This window comes from Pantherophis guttatus, chromosome 1, assembly GCF_059756535.1.
Source record: "Pantherophis guttatus breed Tessera chromosome 1, ASM5975653v1, whole genome shotgun sequence".
Lineage (NCBI taxonomy): Eukaryota > Metazoa > Chordata > Lepidosauria > Squamata > Colubridae > Pantherophis > Pantherophis guttatus.
In genome coordinates, this window is record NC_142063.1 from 279382931 (window position 1) to 279400319 (window position 17389).

At 37.7% G+C, this 17389-nt stretch overlaps 1 protein-coding gene across 3 annotated transcripts in view; it reads left to right on the top strand.

Moving 5' to 3' along the window:
- Positions 1–17389, top strand: part of FMN2 (formin 2) — a 183907-nt gene that overhangs the window by 115725 nt on the left and 50793 nt on the right. For all 3 annotated transcript variants that reach the window (XR_004593074.2, XR_015731460.1, XM_034428275.3), the window contains exons 9-13: positions 3132–3223; positions 5166–5295; positions 8174–8320; positions 10235–10294; positions 11499–11619. Coding sequence is in view for 1 of the 3 variants with exons in the window: in XM_034428275.3 (XP_034284166.2) it covers positions 3132–3223; positions 5166–5295; positions 8174–8320; positions 10235–10294; positions 11499–11619 (550 nt within the window). In the remaining 2 variants the exon portion in view is untranslated. The remainder of the gene's footprint in view (positions 1–3131; positions 3224–5165; positions 5296–8173; positions 8321–10234; positions 10295–11498; positions 11620–17389) is intronic.

Consider the following 17389-nt stretch of genomic DNA (forward strand, 5'->3'; position numbering starts at 1 on the left):
AGATTCCAGTACACTATACAGTAACTGGTGAGGTATATAGTGGTCATCCGTTATGAAGACATATCCACCTCATCTCACCTGGGCTTTGATCATAAGTGACTCAAATAAATTTGTAATATTTGTAATCTTCTTAGGCCCTTAAAATATATCTGTTTTGGAAAATAATGAAAGATTGATTGGTGTGATTTAATTTCTTTAGATATGTTTACTAAGGATTTTGACATTTCTAAGATTTTATTTATAACCAAACCTGGAGGAACAGCATGGATAGAGACTAATTTATAGAGATCCTGTTGGTTGTATGACATGTTATAGGAATATGTTTCTCTGGAGCCATGGGACTTTTTTCTTCTCTACTTTTTAGTATAAGCTAACTAGAGAGGGGTCCCCAACCTTTGGGTAGCAGCCCAGTACCGAGCCACAGCCCATTCGGAACTGGGCCATGGACAAGCACACACGCTCAAAGCTCCATTTGTGTGAACAGCAGGTGTTGTGCCGCCACTTGTACAAATGGAGTTGTGTGCACCACTTGCATGGCAACATCCCCTCCTCCTCACCCCCCACCAGTCGGCAAAACTTGGAGACTGCTGGCCTAGCGTCATAGAGTTGGACAACATTTAAATCTAATAAATAAACATTTATAAGCAAGCAATGGTTGCCTTTTTGACACAGGCCTCTGGGGAAACAGAAGATCTGTTATTTTGCTTACTTTGGAGACTTTAAGTATACTTTACTTATGATAGATGTCCCAGATCCACATACATTAGAAGCAATGCTGTCTTCCATTAGCCTGGATTTTTAATGATAATTTGCCTTTCTTTCCTATTATCAGATTCCACATCTTGGGAATTCCTCTGCATGCATAAAAAAATAACAGAGAGAACTACAGAACTGAATAATATGTAACTTTTAAGAACCTATTTCACAAAGGGCATAACGCTGTCATTTTTTTCACATACACGTGTGCTGCTTATTCATTTTGTTCCAGATGGGGATTTGAGCGAGTGGTTCATTGTTCAGAAAGTTGCTTGATCTTTTGTAACTCTATTTTTGATTGGCTGCAGTAAATCTCAGAAAAACTAACAAGATTTGGACAGCCACTACAGAAACATGGATTTGCCAAAACATCCTCAAGCATTAATTTAGCGTAATTTTTCCCATGTGGCCTGCAGCTCTTGGACCTCTCAATCTGGCAAAGTATCTCCCTCCACCCCCACCCTTACCACTTCCCAGGATTGTGTCTTGCATGCCGATTGTTGCTGGCAGTGACATTTTGTACTTCGTGCAAGTTTTCAGCGTATGATTCCTTTGTGAATAACTAGTACATTGCTGTATTCAGGGAACATAAAGCGATCACTGCTCTAACACAGATTCTTGCATAATTCAGAATAATTTATATTACGTTAGAAATCTGACACTTCTATGCTGTAACGTTTTCAAACATTTCGTATTAGCTATGGTTGTGTTTTATTCCATTAGTTTTCATAAATAGACCGATTGTCTCATTTGTAGTCTAATTATGAGACATTGTCAGAGGCTACTACCATAGTTCTTACTTGTTCTTCGGCTTAGAATTAAAGCTCAGTTGAAACATCCTTGCCAATTAGATGCTAGAAATTTGCTTTCCAATATTAAATCATGCAAAAGCATTAAAGATTTTGCACAGCTTTCTTTTTTAATGCATAAGTTCTAAGGTTGATAGTTTAAGAGCTAGGGATATGATGAGTGCCTAACCCAGGGGTCTGCAACCCACAGCTCTGGAGCCGCATGTGGCTCTTTCATCCCTCTGCTGCAGCTCCCTGTCACGCAAAATATGCATCACAACTGCCAGTGTGTGACACCCGCCAGCACGTGATTTATTGAGCTTTTCAATCCATCTTTTTTTTCGGAATTCAAAATGTTTTTGTTGCATGCAGAAATAAAAATGTGTTTTCTCTGCAGCAGGTCATTGATTTCATAAATACAACACATTGTAGTTTTTTTATACATAGTATAAAAAAAGTTTTTAAAAACGATATATGCAGTGTTATTTTCATTTTAGATGTCAAAAGGGTTTTGTGGCTCCCAGTGTTTTCTTTTCTGTGGAAAATGGGTCCAAATGGCTCTTTGAGTGTTTAAGATTGCTGACCCGTGGCCTAAGCTATATGTCTGGGTTTCAATTTCAGAAGGAAGGACATATTTTTATAAGCATTAAAGTTCTGTGACTGGAATTCCATTTAGGAAAAATTCTTTGAAAATACTTTAAAATAACAATCACTGTCTCTAAATCCAACCCACCTCACAGGGAAGATGTTATTGTGTATGGTATGCACATTGCCTTGAGCTCTATAGAAATAAAGGTGGAATGTAAACGTATTACTAACAATACTCTGTTATTCTTTACCTGGAACAGAATACTGCTGAAAGAAAATAGTATCTCCTAATCATACCTGTAAATCAGTAATTTCCAATTTGGTATATTCCAGATAATAAATTGTAGAACGCTCTAACAGAATGTTCATTGTATTGCTTTTATCTCAAAATAGATTTTTGTGTAAAAGTACATTTTTGAATATCCTTTGTATACAGTTAGTTGGAGAGAAGAAATCAACATTAATATAAAGGCAACTAAGAATTACTGCAAAAATCATACACTGCAATTTTGGATTCAAATTGTCGTGCCTATTTCTGTTTAAATAATGCCCTGTAAACTAATTGAATCTCTCATAATTAAAGTCATCTTGAGTGTGAATTTAAAATAATTATGTCTTTCTTTAAAAAGTTTTTCTCTCCCTTTTCTATTTAAAAAACAAAAAGTGGCTTTGTAGTTAACATATGAATCAACTTAATCCATGCTTGAATAAAATGACATTGGAAATGTTTAATATCATAACTATGTAGGTTTTATTTAATGATAGTTGTCTGGGTGAACATTTTATGTCTAACATTATTTCATGAAGTTTACCACATTATTTATGTTAAATATTGAATATCTTTCTGTATAAATAATTAAAATAAATTGAAGGAATTATAATTGAATGGTTATAATTGAATTGTAAACATTATTTAATTTCCTGAATACTTATTTATATACATGATTATGTATTACTTCCATTCATAATTTTCTTTATATTTATGAATCTTTTTTCAAGAGAGCACAATCTGATGAACTGGAAAAGATAGAAAAGCATGGCAAATCAAGTAAAGAAAAGGAGAATGCCAAATCTTTGGACAAACCTGAACAGTAAGGATACTATAAACCATCTACACTGGTTGGAGAGAGTCAACTATTAACTTTTTAGTTCAGGTTCAGTTACAACACAAATTGTTCTAACTGAAACAAATAATTTACCAGTTCAATACATATAATAACCATGAGATTCAGTTCCACTTTGTTTGAGAAAACTGGATTACGATATTCTTGAGCTATTCTGGTGATTTGTACAATAGTGATGCCCTCCTGTTTTCCCAATTCTTCTTCCAGTAGATGAATTTACTACAAGTCTTTTGGTTTGTTTGCTTCTCCCCAGAAAGAACTATTTGCTTCATGAGAATAGGTTTCATCTGATCCTTATCCCTGCTTAGCTATTTTTCCATAACCTTGATACTTCCTTTTCTCTTGCACATTCTTTGGATTTACATCTTAATCCCTACTTCAAATGTACTCAATTTAGGTTTGTGTGTGTGTGTGCGTGTGTGTATGTGTGCGCATGCGCACATGTGTGTATAGTAACTGCATTTACAGACATAGTATTCAATAGACACCAAAATATATTTGATGTCACTTTTCTTATAATGTTAATTCATCTCCCGAACTGCCTGATTATATGCTAAAAATAGTTGAATTATCATGTGAAATAGCTGAAATCTTGCAAGATCTCACCTATCTATCAAGATTTTTGTTATGGAAAGTCCCAGGACATTTAGTTATTAATTTAAATTTTCAGGCAAAGGTGCATGTATATGTGTGCATATATGTGTGTACTTCTGTATTAACCAGTCCTCTATCAGGAGGGAGAAGTAAGATTTTGCAGCAATATCTGATGATTATTCCCATCCTCCTCTTATATAAACCTGTACAGACCCCAAGTCTATACTTCCATCTAGATCAGGGGTGTCAAACTCAAGGCCCGGGAGCCAGATCCGGCCTTTGGGGTGTTTAGATCTGGCCCACAAGGCTGACACAAGGCCCACAAGGCCGATACAAGGCCCACAAGGCCGACCTAGAAACAGCAAATGACCGGCCCACAGTCCTCTGCCAGCGAAAACAGAACTTGGGACAGCTGCATGCAGCCAGCCCCCCCCCCCCCGTTCCATTTTTCCCTGGCAGAAGGCGGCAGGAGGCCATTGTGGCTGAAAACAGAGTTCGGGAGCCTGTTTTCTCTGGCAGAGCGCTCAGGCCACCACTGACGCCCCCGACACGAGTGACATCAAGATGGCCACACCCATCCTGGCCATACCCACCCCAGCCCCCAAGGTCAAACACAACCCTGGTGCGGCCCTCAATGAAATCAAGTTTGACACCCCTGATCTAGATCATTTATTTTTTTATCTATTTTTTCTGCTGCTGTTGAGTGAATCACATTCAATATCTGAACTAAAGTTCTGAGCCCCAGTAACAGGACAGCACTATTAGTCCTTTCTCTGAGGACCTAAATCCTTTCAAGGGACACATATTTTAATAGATCATCTCTTTCCCCACTGTCTTCTTTTTCCTCAAGGCAAGTGTCAGAATATTTCTCTGTTGGGATAACAGTGTCCTTATGGGAAATTAAAATGACAGTCACTATTTGCAAAACAGTTGTTTTTTCATTGCTTAGCACTGGCTAGATTGAGTTGGTAAGGGGTGAGAGGTATCTGTATCTACTGGAAATCTCATTTCAGGTGAAAGACTTCTAGGTAGCTTCAGAAGTTCCACTGCCAGTTTCAGAGAAGGAATGGATCTCATTGTTCTTGTTGTGTCTTGTTGTGTCCAAAACCAATAAATATCCTCCACCTGCTATTAGTCCTTTGTTCCCCCTATGTTTGGGTTCCACAGTCATACAGATAATCTGTTCCTATTCAGAACAAATTTTCATTATTCATTGGTTTAATTGGGAATGATTTTAGACTATAAATCTGAACCTATTTTTGTCCATCAAGTTCTTTTAATAGAACTCAGTCATGTTTTTCTTTAATATCTCCAGGTTTCTTTATGAGCTCTCCCTGATTCCCAACTTCTCTGAACGAGCCTTTTGTATCCTGTTCCAATCAACATTCTCTGAAAGCATTTCCTCTCTCCGAAGCAAACTGGAATTGTTGCAGAAACTGTGTGAGGTAGGTTCTGGATCATCTGATGCAAGACCTAGATTGGCTGATATTTAATCTTCCTTATTCGACAATACTCATATTTCAAAAGTTTTATTTATTTTACATGCTCATTAAATGTGAAGGATAGCAGTCCTGCTGAATGGAACATTTTATGATTGTGCTTCAAGATCAAAGTAAATCTTAAGGTTTGGCTTTCGGTGCTGAAGTATAATAACACCACAAGTCTATAGCCAATGCACATCAACCTCTAGAGAATAATATACCTTTTTCCTGTGCCAAAACAAAATCTTCTCTCTTTGTAACAGGCACTGGCTTTCTTTCAGTATTTCCAAACAAACATACATTGACTTTTTCTTTTAGAAGTGCCTTTGTTTCTGTAATAATATATAATAATCATCTGATTGTAATTTTGGCAGCATTGGCAACAGCAGCAATCTCCCACACTTAGCTTTATAACAATGAACAAATATTAGTTAATATTACATAGGCTATATAATCTTGAAGATATCGCGATAACTTCAAGATTCTTCTTCAGTCTCAACAAATCATAGTTGCTATTGACAATGCTGCAAAGATGATTTTGAAACTATTGTGGGAGGAGAGTATATTACACTCCCCCCCTTTTCTTTTCAATACTCTCAGTTCCATGTGAGGCTTCCATAGCTGCAATTCTCCATGGGAAAAATCTACAGGGCATTAATAGATTGTGTAAAAATGTTCAGTTAAAGACATGTTCCTCAGGGACTTAATAATTCCTCAGTCCCCAAACTTTGTTGCCTTTTTCCAAAGCTTGTGTCATGCTTGTTTGCATTGCCACTGCTGTTATGCTGGAACCAGTTTCATCCTATTTAAGGCTTTCTGCATTGCAACCAATCAGAGGTCAAGCCATTGACAAACTTTTTGCTGTCAATCCATATAATTTAACTGGAAGCAGTGTCACTAAGGCAATAGAAAATCCTTGCATTGTATTCCATCTGAAATTTTCATGGGAACCCATCTATATGTCCCTTCCCCAAATATTTCATTCACTATTATTAATTTTAATGGAATGGGAATGATATACAGAACAGTAGTGTATCTATTTTGTTAGGCAATTAAGTCAATGTTTCCCATTCATGTCCAGTGTGATGGTTTGCCTGTTTGTTTATTTGTATCCCACTTTTTCTTGAAGGAGAACAAGAAGGCACACATGAGGCTATCCAACTTTTTATCCTCTTACTGTTATCAATATAGCCATTTGTTCTTTTTTTTTTAAAGGGGGGGGTACTTTTTGCTCACCAGATTTTTTGTAGCTGTCAAGAATTCCTATACTTTAAGGAAAGGATAGATCTGTGTCCAGTGGTGGGATTCAGCCAGTTCACACCAGTTCGGGAGAACCGGTTGTTAACTTTCTGAGCAGTTTGGCAAATTGGTTGTTGGAAGAAATCATTAGGGCAGAGAACCAGTTGTTAAATTACTTGAATGCCACCACTGTCTGTGTCCCCTTTATTACAAAGCTCTGTATTTTTCACATTTGCCAAATCATGAATATACTTAATACAGTTTAATTTGCATAGTTTAATTTTGCCAGATGACTTCTTCCATTCAGAAATGTTTGCACTGATTATAGGGCTCAGCCTGCATGGTTCTTTCATGTATTTCAGTGCCAGGAGAGCTAACTCATTCTCCTACAATTGCAGCTTGCTTATCTACTGTTCTACTGCCTCCTTAGTAGCTTTAGGAGGCTGGTCTGATGGTGTATGGGAAAGGCCAAGAGATCCTGCCAAGGGGAACAGTTGGATAAAAGACAGCATGACCTACAACTGGATAATGGGAGAGGCAACAGGCTCAGAAAGGTTCCTCCCCTAGTTTCTTGGGTTGTAAAGGAAGTAGTGGGAAAGATTGCAAGACTGATGTTAGTCTCATGGGTAAACCAGATGGGAATCACAACCAGATGAGCTAATTATACTTTATTGTAAAGCTAAATTGACAAAAATCTTGCAAGTCTGAAAGTACATCTCTCTTCCCTCTGCCCATCTCCTTTATAATCTAAGAAACTGAGGAAGGTTTTTTCTGAGTCTCTTGCCCCATCCACTGCCCAGTTGTGGGTTGTGCTGTCCCTTACTTAACTGTTCCCTAGGTAGCATCTCTTGGCTCTATCTCCAAAGGTCTTTCCCAATACCATTACATTTAGTTAATCCAGCATTTCCTGCATCTCTTGTGTGATGGTTTCACGTCAAGAATTGTCTCCAGAGTGATTATAGTGGGCCCAGCCTATCATGCTAAAGTTGTTCAATATTAATAAAAAAGGTTTAACGTAAAGACATTTGAGCAAGCTTTGGCAAAAAATGACAAGTACCTGAACTTAAATATCTCTTACTCTAAACTACAGTTCACCGTTTTGTTTCTATTCCCTTAAGCAACGTTAGAAAACCTTCCTCTTATGGTATAGATGGGAACTTATCTCATTACAAATGCTGCAGAACAAAAACTCTTTTCCACACTGTCCAATAGTGGAGTACTTGAACAATATTTGAAAAGTCATAAGCTCCCCAGCACTGTACTGATCTTAAAATAAAAACTATTTTTAAGTTTGAGGCTCACAGAATTAATATTTCTGCATCTGTAAATAGCACTTGGGTATTGGCTTCAAATGTTCAGGAACCCCTTTTCTCAAGATATAAATGTCTTTGATTGTTTTTATTTGTGATACACCTACATAATAGTAAGGAATTATAAATGTAATTATTACTGAAGATTATTTTGGGATCATCCCGATGTGATTTAAAATTAAATTGCATTCAATTGTTTTGACAACAGCTATGTGTTCGTACACTTTTTAATAAATAAAATGAAATGTTTCTAACATGTTCTGTAGTAACTTCTCTGCATCTTGTTTCCTTAGATGTTGAAAAGTGGCTCAGGAGTTATGCGAGTTTTAGGCTTGGTCCTAGCTTTTGGGAATTACATGAATGGTGGAAATAGGACAAGAGGACAAGCAGATGGCTTTGGATTAGACATACTTCCCAAACTCAAAGATGTCAAGAGTAGTGTAAGTTTTACCTCCCATGCCTTAATTATTATGGCATTTAATATGCTGCATTGCTTTATTAAGCATGAAAGGCCCATGCTCTCAGTGCTCTGATGGCGCAGTGGTTAGAATGCAGTACTGCAGGCTAACTCACTGCTCACTCCAGGAGTTTGATTCAAAGAAAGAAAGAAAGAAAGAAAGAAAGAAAGAAAGAAAGAAAGAAAGAAAGAAAGAAAGAAAGAAAGGAGGGAGGGAGGGAGGGAGGGAGGGAGGGAGGGAGGGAGGGAGGGAGGGAGGGAGGGAGGGAGGGAGGGATCTCCACATGCAGAGATAAAACATGTTATGTTATTTAGTCTTGTAGTAACTCTAGGATGCTAGTGGTGTGTAACAAATTGATGTTCTTAATTTTCATTCTTAATTTCTATCTACAAATTGGAATTACAGATGTTTGTAATTTGTAATTCAATGTTTGCAGAAAATACAGGTAGTCCTCAACTTAAAATACTTTGTTTAGTGATTGTTCAAAGTTACAATGACTGAAAAAAAATGACATGAGACCATTTTTCACACTTATGACCATTGCAGCATCCTCATGGTCATGTGATTTACATTTGGATGTTTGACAACTGGTTCATATTTATGACAGTTGTAGTGTCCAGTGATCATATGATCAACCTTTTGTGATCTTCTGACAAGCAAAGTCAGTGGGGAATTCAGATTCACTTAACAACCATGTTACTAACTTAACAAATGCAATGATTAACAAATGTGGCAAGAAAAATTATAAAATGGGGCATAACTCACTTAACAAATTTCTCACTTAGCAACATAAATTTTGGGCTCAATTGTGGTGATAAGTCAAGGATTACTTGTATGTGTATTAGGGGGGGAAAGTATAAAAAAGGATGTACCAGGAGCAAGGGTGCTATTCAGCAGGTTCTGACAGGTTCTGGAGAACCGGTAGCAGAAACTTTGAGTAGTTTGGGAGAACCGGCAAATACCACCTCTGGCTGGCCCCAGAGTGGGGTGGGAATGGAGATTTTGCAATATCCTTCTCCTGCCACGCCACATTATAGTTGTCACATGATTACCATTTGAGAACTCCTGCCAGTTTCATCATTGGCTTTTCTTGTTGGAAGTTGGCAGTGAAGATCACAACATGTAATAGCAATAGCAATGGCACTTAGACTTATATACCACTCTCATAGTATTTTTCAGTACTCTGTGAGTGGTTTACAATGCCAGCATATTGCCCCCAACAATCTGGATCCTCATTTTATTAACTTCGGAAGGATAGAAAACTGAGTTACTCTAGAGCCCATCAGGATCAAACTCCAGACTGTGAGCAGAGTTAGCCTACATACTGGATTCTAGCCACTGCATCACCAGGGCTCCTCATGCAGAGGTGGGTTTCAGCAGGTTCTGACCAGTCCTGGAGAACCGGTAGCGGAAATTTTGAGTAGTTCGGAGAACCTGTAAATACCACTTCTGACTGGCCCCACCCCCATTTATTCTCTGCCTCCCGAGTCCCAGCTGATCAGGAGGAAATGGGGATTTTAATCTTCCCCTAGAGTGAGGTGGGAATGGAGATTTTACAGTATCCTTCCCCTGCCACACCCACCAAGCCACACCCACAGAACCGGTAGTAAAAAATTTTGAAACCCACCACAGTCCTCATGTGATGGCGGGATGCTGCAACCATCATAATTGCAAGCTGGTTGCCGAGCATCCAAACCATGATCACATGACAGCAACAGCTACTATGACTAGTCATGAGTCTCCTCATTTAGTACCATCATAACTTGGAACAGCCACTGAATGAGTGGTTGTTATCTGAGGACTACCTGTGCTCCAAATTTATACAAATACAAATTATTCAATCTAAATGTCAATATATTTCATATATAAATGCTATTTAATTTTGACCTTATACAGGATAACAGCAGGAGTCTCCTGTCATATATTGTCTCATATTATTTGCGCAATTTTGATGAGGTAAGTATGAACTTCCAATTTAACCTTTTTTTCTTTTAGGATAGTTTTTGTTTCTGTCATTTAATATAAAACCTTTTGGTGAGATCTAGTAGGGTGGTTTCTTGAGGGAACTAAGAATAAGGTGACAAATGCTTTCATACATGCTCACGATCTGCTTTTTCAAACTCAAGCTTCATTTCTCAACCTCTAAGGAAGGTATTTGCAGTATGAAGACGAGTTTAAAAAGTGTTGCATGTTCAGGGATTTCCTTTCACAATATTGAATGTCATCTTTTTTATCTTCTGGTTCCTTAAGCATGCAATGAAGGCAGTTCATAAATTTGGTTGTTGTTTGCTTATATACTTTCAACAGTGAAAGATGTTGCTAGCATAATACTCAGTAGTATCACTGGCTAAAATCTGTCAAAGTAAAGCAAAATTGACCAGATTATTTGTGTGTGTATGTGTGTATGTATCAGTGGTGGGTTGCCCCCGGTTTGGAACTGGTTCTATAGAACCGGTAGTAAAACCGGTGGGAGGCTCCGCCCACTGACCCTGATGTCATCAGAAGCGATCTGTGCATGCGCAGAAGCTTCTGTGCATGCGCAAAAGCAAGGCACGCGCACGATCCCATTGTGAACCGGTACTAAAGGTAAGTAGAACCCACCCCTGGTATGTATGTATGTATGTACTGTATGTATGCATGCATGCATGCATGCATGTATGTATGTATGTATGTATGTATGTATGTATCCTGTCTTTATTTTTATCTTTAACACAGGGTGGCAAACATATCTAATACTCCTTCCTCCTCCTATTGTCCCCATAACAACAACCCTGGAAAGTGAGTTGGGTTGAGAGAGAGTGACTGGCCCAAAGTCACCCAGCCTAAGGCAGGAGTAAAATTCACAGTCTCCTGGTTTCTAGCCTGGTGCTTTAACTGCTATACCAAACCAGCTCTTAAGTTTGCCACTGAATTGCTATTTCTGATATTTAAATACCACCCAATCAAGAACATTCCCTTTACAGGTTATACTACCGGTATCACTAATATAGAAATTTAGCAGAGCCAAAACAATCTGGCGAAAGCACCAGATTCCCCAGCCCTGCCTTAAGCGATACTTGCTCTTGAATCACTTTGGTAACATATTTAATGAAAGAGAAAAATATGTAGTTCTTGTCTCAATGTTATGTTATCTATTCGACCTGCTTATTTGTTTTGCCAGGATGCCGGAAAAGAACAATGCATCTTCCCTCTTCCAGAACCGCAGGATCTTTTTCAAGCTTCTCAGCTAAAATTTGAAGAGTTCAGTAAGGATCTTCGCAAACTGAAAAAAGACTTGAGAGGTAAAAGCTTTGACTTCTAGGCAGACATGGGAACATGCTGGTAGATACATTGGAACATGCTGGTAAATACCTCTAATCTGTGCCATCAAGCATACAAGAAATGGCAATGAGAAAGCCACTATGACAGTCAAATTCTCAGATACAGAAGTATGTCAGACCTTAAGTTGCGTTTTCAATTATATTTAAAGATTTAGATGGATTTGTCTTAAGAAAGGAAATGGGAAAATTCAATTGTAAATCTGAAATGTATCAATTTTATTTTAAACATATAATACATATATATTGTATATAATATATATATAAATATATAATTTTTTTCTCAGGGTTCAATGTTTGAGAAATCAAATTTCATTTAAGAAATGCTGAAGATTCTTCTTAAATTATCAGTATATTTCTAAAACAAACTTCAGAGACTTCTTAGGCTACACCCTTTGCAGAATTAGTTTCATGAAATTAAGAAGGATTTCTATCCATACAGACACATATATACAGTTCTGTTGCTAAGTTGCAGAAAAAACCCTCCACAATACTGATCCACCAAGGTTGTTGCATGTTTCTGCAACCTATCTCGAAATCCTAAGAGATTGGGCAAGAATAGGAAGATTTGGAAGTGCTCAGTTCGAATCTCATCTTTGCCACAAGTGTTAGTTTCTCTAAGGCAATTTGCTATTGTTCTGTCTAGCACAGGGCAGGAAAAAAAATTCCTACAATGTTTTTCCTTTTTATCTTAATTGTGTGGCAAATGCAGTGTCCAAATCAGGAAGCTAGGCAGCCGGGCCTGTTTGGGTCAAGAAACTTTAAACTTCCTTTCAAGAAGGGAACATGATAGCCTTGGGCTCTTTGTGTTAAAATGTAGCCAAGGGGTATGTGGAAATGTTCTCTCTTTATTTTAGAAATATCTCTTCAGAGTTGTGCATTCTGTTTGATTTCCAATGCATCGGTTAAATTCCAGGAGAAGTTTTTGGAGGAATTCATTCCACCTTTTCAGTGCAGTTATCAATGATTGGAGGGGAGGTCACCTTGGAGAAATTGTAGGAGAAACCATCCACCCAGTTGTTCTGCCCACAAACGTGAAGAATTTTGTGTCCTGGTCATGTTCTGTTTCTAAGCCTCACCCTTCTCTTCAGTATGCTAACGCTAATATGGGAATAGTAATATTGGCAGGTCTTAAGGGCCTATTGTAAGGATTAGAGATATGTAATACTATATAAGAGAGAAAGAGAGAGAATGAATGAGAGAGACTGAGAGAAAGAATGAGGGGGGGGGATGTCTCCTGCCAAGCAAGCTGATATAAAATATACTAACTTTTTCCAGCTGTCAAAATTAATATCTTTGGCTCTAGCCACTTTCCCTAAACTTTGATTTCCATTATATAGGCAGGCCCTCATTTTCTGGGTCCCCAAGGATTGAAACCAAGACTGGTGATTCACAAAGAACTCCAAAAGGAACTGTTCATACTGGATAAACAGGCTTTAAAAATAGCAGAAGTACCATAATACAGCAAAAGCAAATACTATAGTGGAGCAAAATATCAACACTTTTGTGAATGTGTATGATATTGATTAATACAGTAGATATTAAAAACATGGTAAATATAGCGGCTAAAAGTAGTTTTTGCCTTGGGAATTGGATTAAAATAATACTGTGATAGCAGTGACTGATCAGAAAATAGGTTTGGGGAATGAAAATGAACAAATGTATGAAAATTGAAATACAGCATAAAGTTGCTATAAAAAAGGTAAATACCTTCAAGCTGGCTGGAGAATTCTGGGAGTTGAAGTCCACATATCTTCAAGATCAAGAAACAATGCCAAGGTTGAGAAACACTGCTGTAGAGGATTAAAGTTAAGGAAAATCTCCTGTAGTTAAAACCTGCCTTCCTGAATTAAGAACGAGATGGAATGTAAACCCTAAAATTGTCCTTCCTAGTCATAGCCCCAAAGCTTTGAAATCCCTTTCTAGCAGAGATGCTCTTCTTTTAGCTTTCACAGTTGTCAAAGCAGTCTTTTTTCAGTAGCTATTTGGGAAGTAATTATTAGTGCTTCATTTGGTGTTCAGCTTGGAAAGCAGTTTTTTAGTAATGCTGTATGAGAGACATACTCTTAATCATTACACTTTAGAGTAACACATTATGTAGACATTTGTAAACCACCTGTAATCTTAGGAGCTTGATCATATAACCAAATAGATTTAAATGGATGAATTCATAAAATAGCTTTAAAAAACAATGAATGAACTCTTCCTGACAACTCATCTCCCTTTCTTTTGAATCTTCTAGCCTTCTCTCAGCCAGAAATAGGCTACCTACCTTGCCTTAAACGTCGATTTCTAATAGAAGTCCTAATAGAAAGAGAGGTCTCTTTCTCAATTTTGCAGCACATCTCTCTCTAGAATTTGGAACACATGCAGGAATAGTATATTAGCACTTCCTGTGCTGATATTAAATACCTGTGTAATAATGAAAGGTTATTAGTAAGGTTTATCATTACAGGACCAACCCTACAGTTAGTGTACTGGAAGTCTTGAAGTATAGTACTATTTCTACCACTAAACTGGCCCTCCTTCCTCTAATGTATTGTTCCAAGGGACATGGGAGAATGTGATCAGCATAGCCAAAATGTAAGTCAGACCACTTTTGCTGCATGCACGATGAAAGAATGGCACTTTGCATTTCACTGAAATGTTTGAGCTGCAGCTGGCGACAAGGCAGAAGCCAGACCAAACAGAAGGGTAAGACAATGTCATAAGTCACAAGACAGCTTCTGGCTCAGACTAGAGATGAAGGAGATGGAATTGATCTTATGCACCCATGATTTCTCTACCAATCAGAGTTAGGGTTGTGAGCATAAAGTCTATGATTATTGAGTCACTAATAAAAAAGTAATTAAAAAGTAAAATGGCACTAATAAATGAAGGATGTGTACTGAATAATTTCCAGGGTGTTGTGTTTAGTTTAATTAACTTAATTTAAGCTTTCCTTAACTTAGTTTACGAATAATTTGAGTAGTAGAGCTGCCCATCTCACAAAGGTGACTCTGGGTGGCGTACAGAGATTAAAATCAAAAACAATGACATACTTCATAAAATCCATATGCAACCCTACTATAAGGTAGTCCTGGGGTCAAAAAACCCCACCATTCTCTTTCAAGTCACTAAAATAAAACAATAAAACAATAGGACTTGCCTTCCCTCCCAACCCAAATCCTATGCACCTTGTAAAAGGCCCATAGAGTTGGGGCCAGCTGGATCCCTCCGAAGGCTGTACCAAAGGGCATGCACAGCATCAAACAAAAGCATGACTACTAGGGACCCAAGATGTGGATGTGACCAGGAGTATTGGTGTTGCTGCACATTTTAAATGCTTGCTAAATTTAAAACATTTATTTCTGCCCTCCCAAATTAAATACATGCATGTAGAAAACACAGTTCCTTTCATGAGGAGCTTCTTCCTGTATCTAAAAGTGCCAAAAACTTGTATCAACAAAGGAAGAAACAGTTAATTGGTACAACTATCCCAGTGGTGAAATTCAATTTTTTTTACTACTGGTTCTGTGGGCGTGGCTTGGTGGGCGTGGTGTGGCTTGGTGGGCATGGCAGGGGAAGGATACTGCAAAATCTCCATTCCCACCCCACTCCTGGGGGAAGGATATTGCAAAATCTCCATTCCCACCCCACTCTGGGGCCAGCCAGAGGTGGTATTTACCGGTTCCCCGAACTACTCAAAATTTCCGCTACCGGTTTTCCAGAACCTGTCAGAACCTGCTGAATTTCCACCCCTGAACTAGCCATATCTGATGCTCATATTTGCTCTGTGGGTAGTTTTCGGTTCAATTGTGTACAGTTCTCAGACACTGCCTGGACTAGTCCCTGCAGTTGTATTGGAAAAGATTTTTTAAGAAATAATTGTCATTGCCTCCTTTCTGGAACTGAGAAATAAACAGGTCCAAGGTCACTCAGCTGGCTTTGTGCCTAAAGTGGGTCTTGAACTCACAGTCTCCTGGTTTCTAGCTTGACACCAAACTGGCTCTCAAACAAACCTGTACTATTTTTGTAATTACAATATTTATTTTATGGTACGTAATTGGATGATATCTTTAGTGTACATAGGGCTAAAAAGGAGAATTAAACTGAATTTCATTGCAAGGAAGAATCTCTTTTTTTCTTTATTATATTTAAAATAGTAACTGCACAGATTCCACACCTTATTTGTTTGCGTGTTTTATGAGAAGTATGTGTTGAACTTTGTTAATTCAGGAGGAAAAAGACGTAAGGAATATTAGATAAAAAAAACATTAATTTTACATATGTTTTTAGGATGTGGGCGGCTTTCTTGTACTTTAGAATATGAGTGATTTTTTATTTTTTATTTTTTTGTAGTTGAAATAACAATTACCATAATATTTCTTCTTCAGCTGCCACTCGTTTCTTTTCCATTTGTTTTAAAGCTTTATGTGGCTGGGCATTAATCTGTTATGTAGCAGACAGACATTTTAATAAACAAAAGGTCTGAGACAGCTCAGGATTTTATTAATATATCTACCAGTTTGGCTCCATTAATTGCCCTTCAATTTCACAGCTCTCCAGGATCCTCAGTTGTGCCTTTCTCCGTTCCTTGACACAGAATTTGTTAAGCAATCTGATCTGCTTTTGATCTCTCCTGACTGTCACCAGAGTTTCTTGATCTAGTTTTGTCAAGCTATTACTTTCGGTAATTCACTCATTCTGCACTCAAAATGTTAGTACTTGCTACAAGACTTAAATCACCTTGCTGTCTTAAAGCATACTGAATAGCTGGATCCACGGATACAATACAGAGATATTTTACATGTAATATTGATATTGATTTGTGAAAGGTTTCATCCCTTCCACCACAATCACACACATACACACATTTCAGAACTAACTGAAAATATGACTTTAACATGTACATTTTCAAGAGACTTCAGTTCGAACTAGGAAATTTTTTTGCAAATATGCACAACTACCCAAAAATAAACCTCTTTTAAGTTGAGATAGACTTATTCCCAATTTATGTCAGGACATAGTGCTAGATGATCTTCTTTCAAAAATTGCTGCAGCATAATCCTAGTTTGGGAAATTTAATGTTCGGTACTCTGAAAGTCTCTCTTTGCTTGATCATAATATTTTTATTAGATATTTAAAAAATAGCTTGGAAATAAGATTGATGCCAATGAGTTATTATTATTATCTCTTTTATTCATTAAACATGAAATTCAGTCAACTGAACATTTAAAAATGCGTCACAAATACGATTGACTGGTGCTAATGGTTGATATGGGTTGCTGCCAGCATCCTAGGTATCAACCAAGTATCTTCTTAAAATATACGATGTTCCGAGTAGCGCAGTTTTTTTGTAGTTCTGCTGGTGTTATTGCAGGAAGTGCAATTTCTTGATGTGTTTTGTAAAATTCTTGGACCTGGTACCAAGTGCCATTACTACTACTACTACTACTACTACTACTACTACTACTACTACTACAGTATTATCAAATTTATACGCCACCCATCTTGCAGTTCAAAGTGACTCTGAGTGGCTTATATATTGGTTCTTAGGGTCTTTAGTAAAACATACATACAGCTCGGCTGGTCATCAGAACTTTTTTTTTTTACATTTTTTATTACCAGTTCAGTGAACCAGTAGCATTTTTTCCTACCAGTTCAGGTGAACCAGTCTGAACTGGTAGCATTTCACCACTGCAGAGAAGCCATTCCAAAGGAATGGGGCACCTACAGGAATGACCTCTTATTT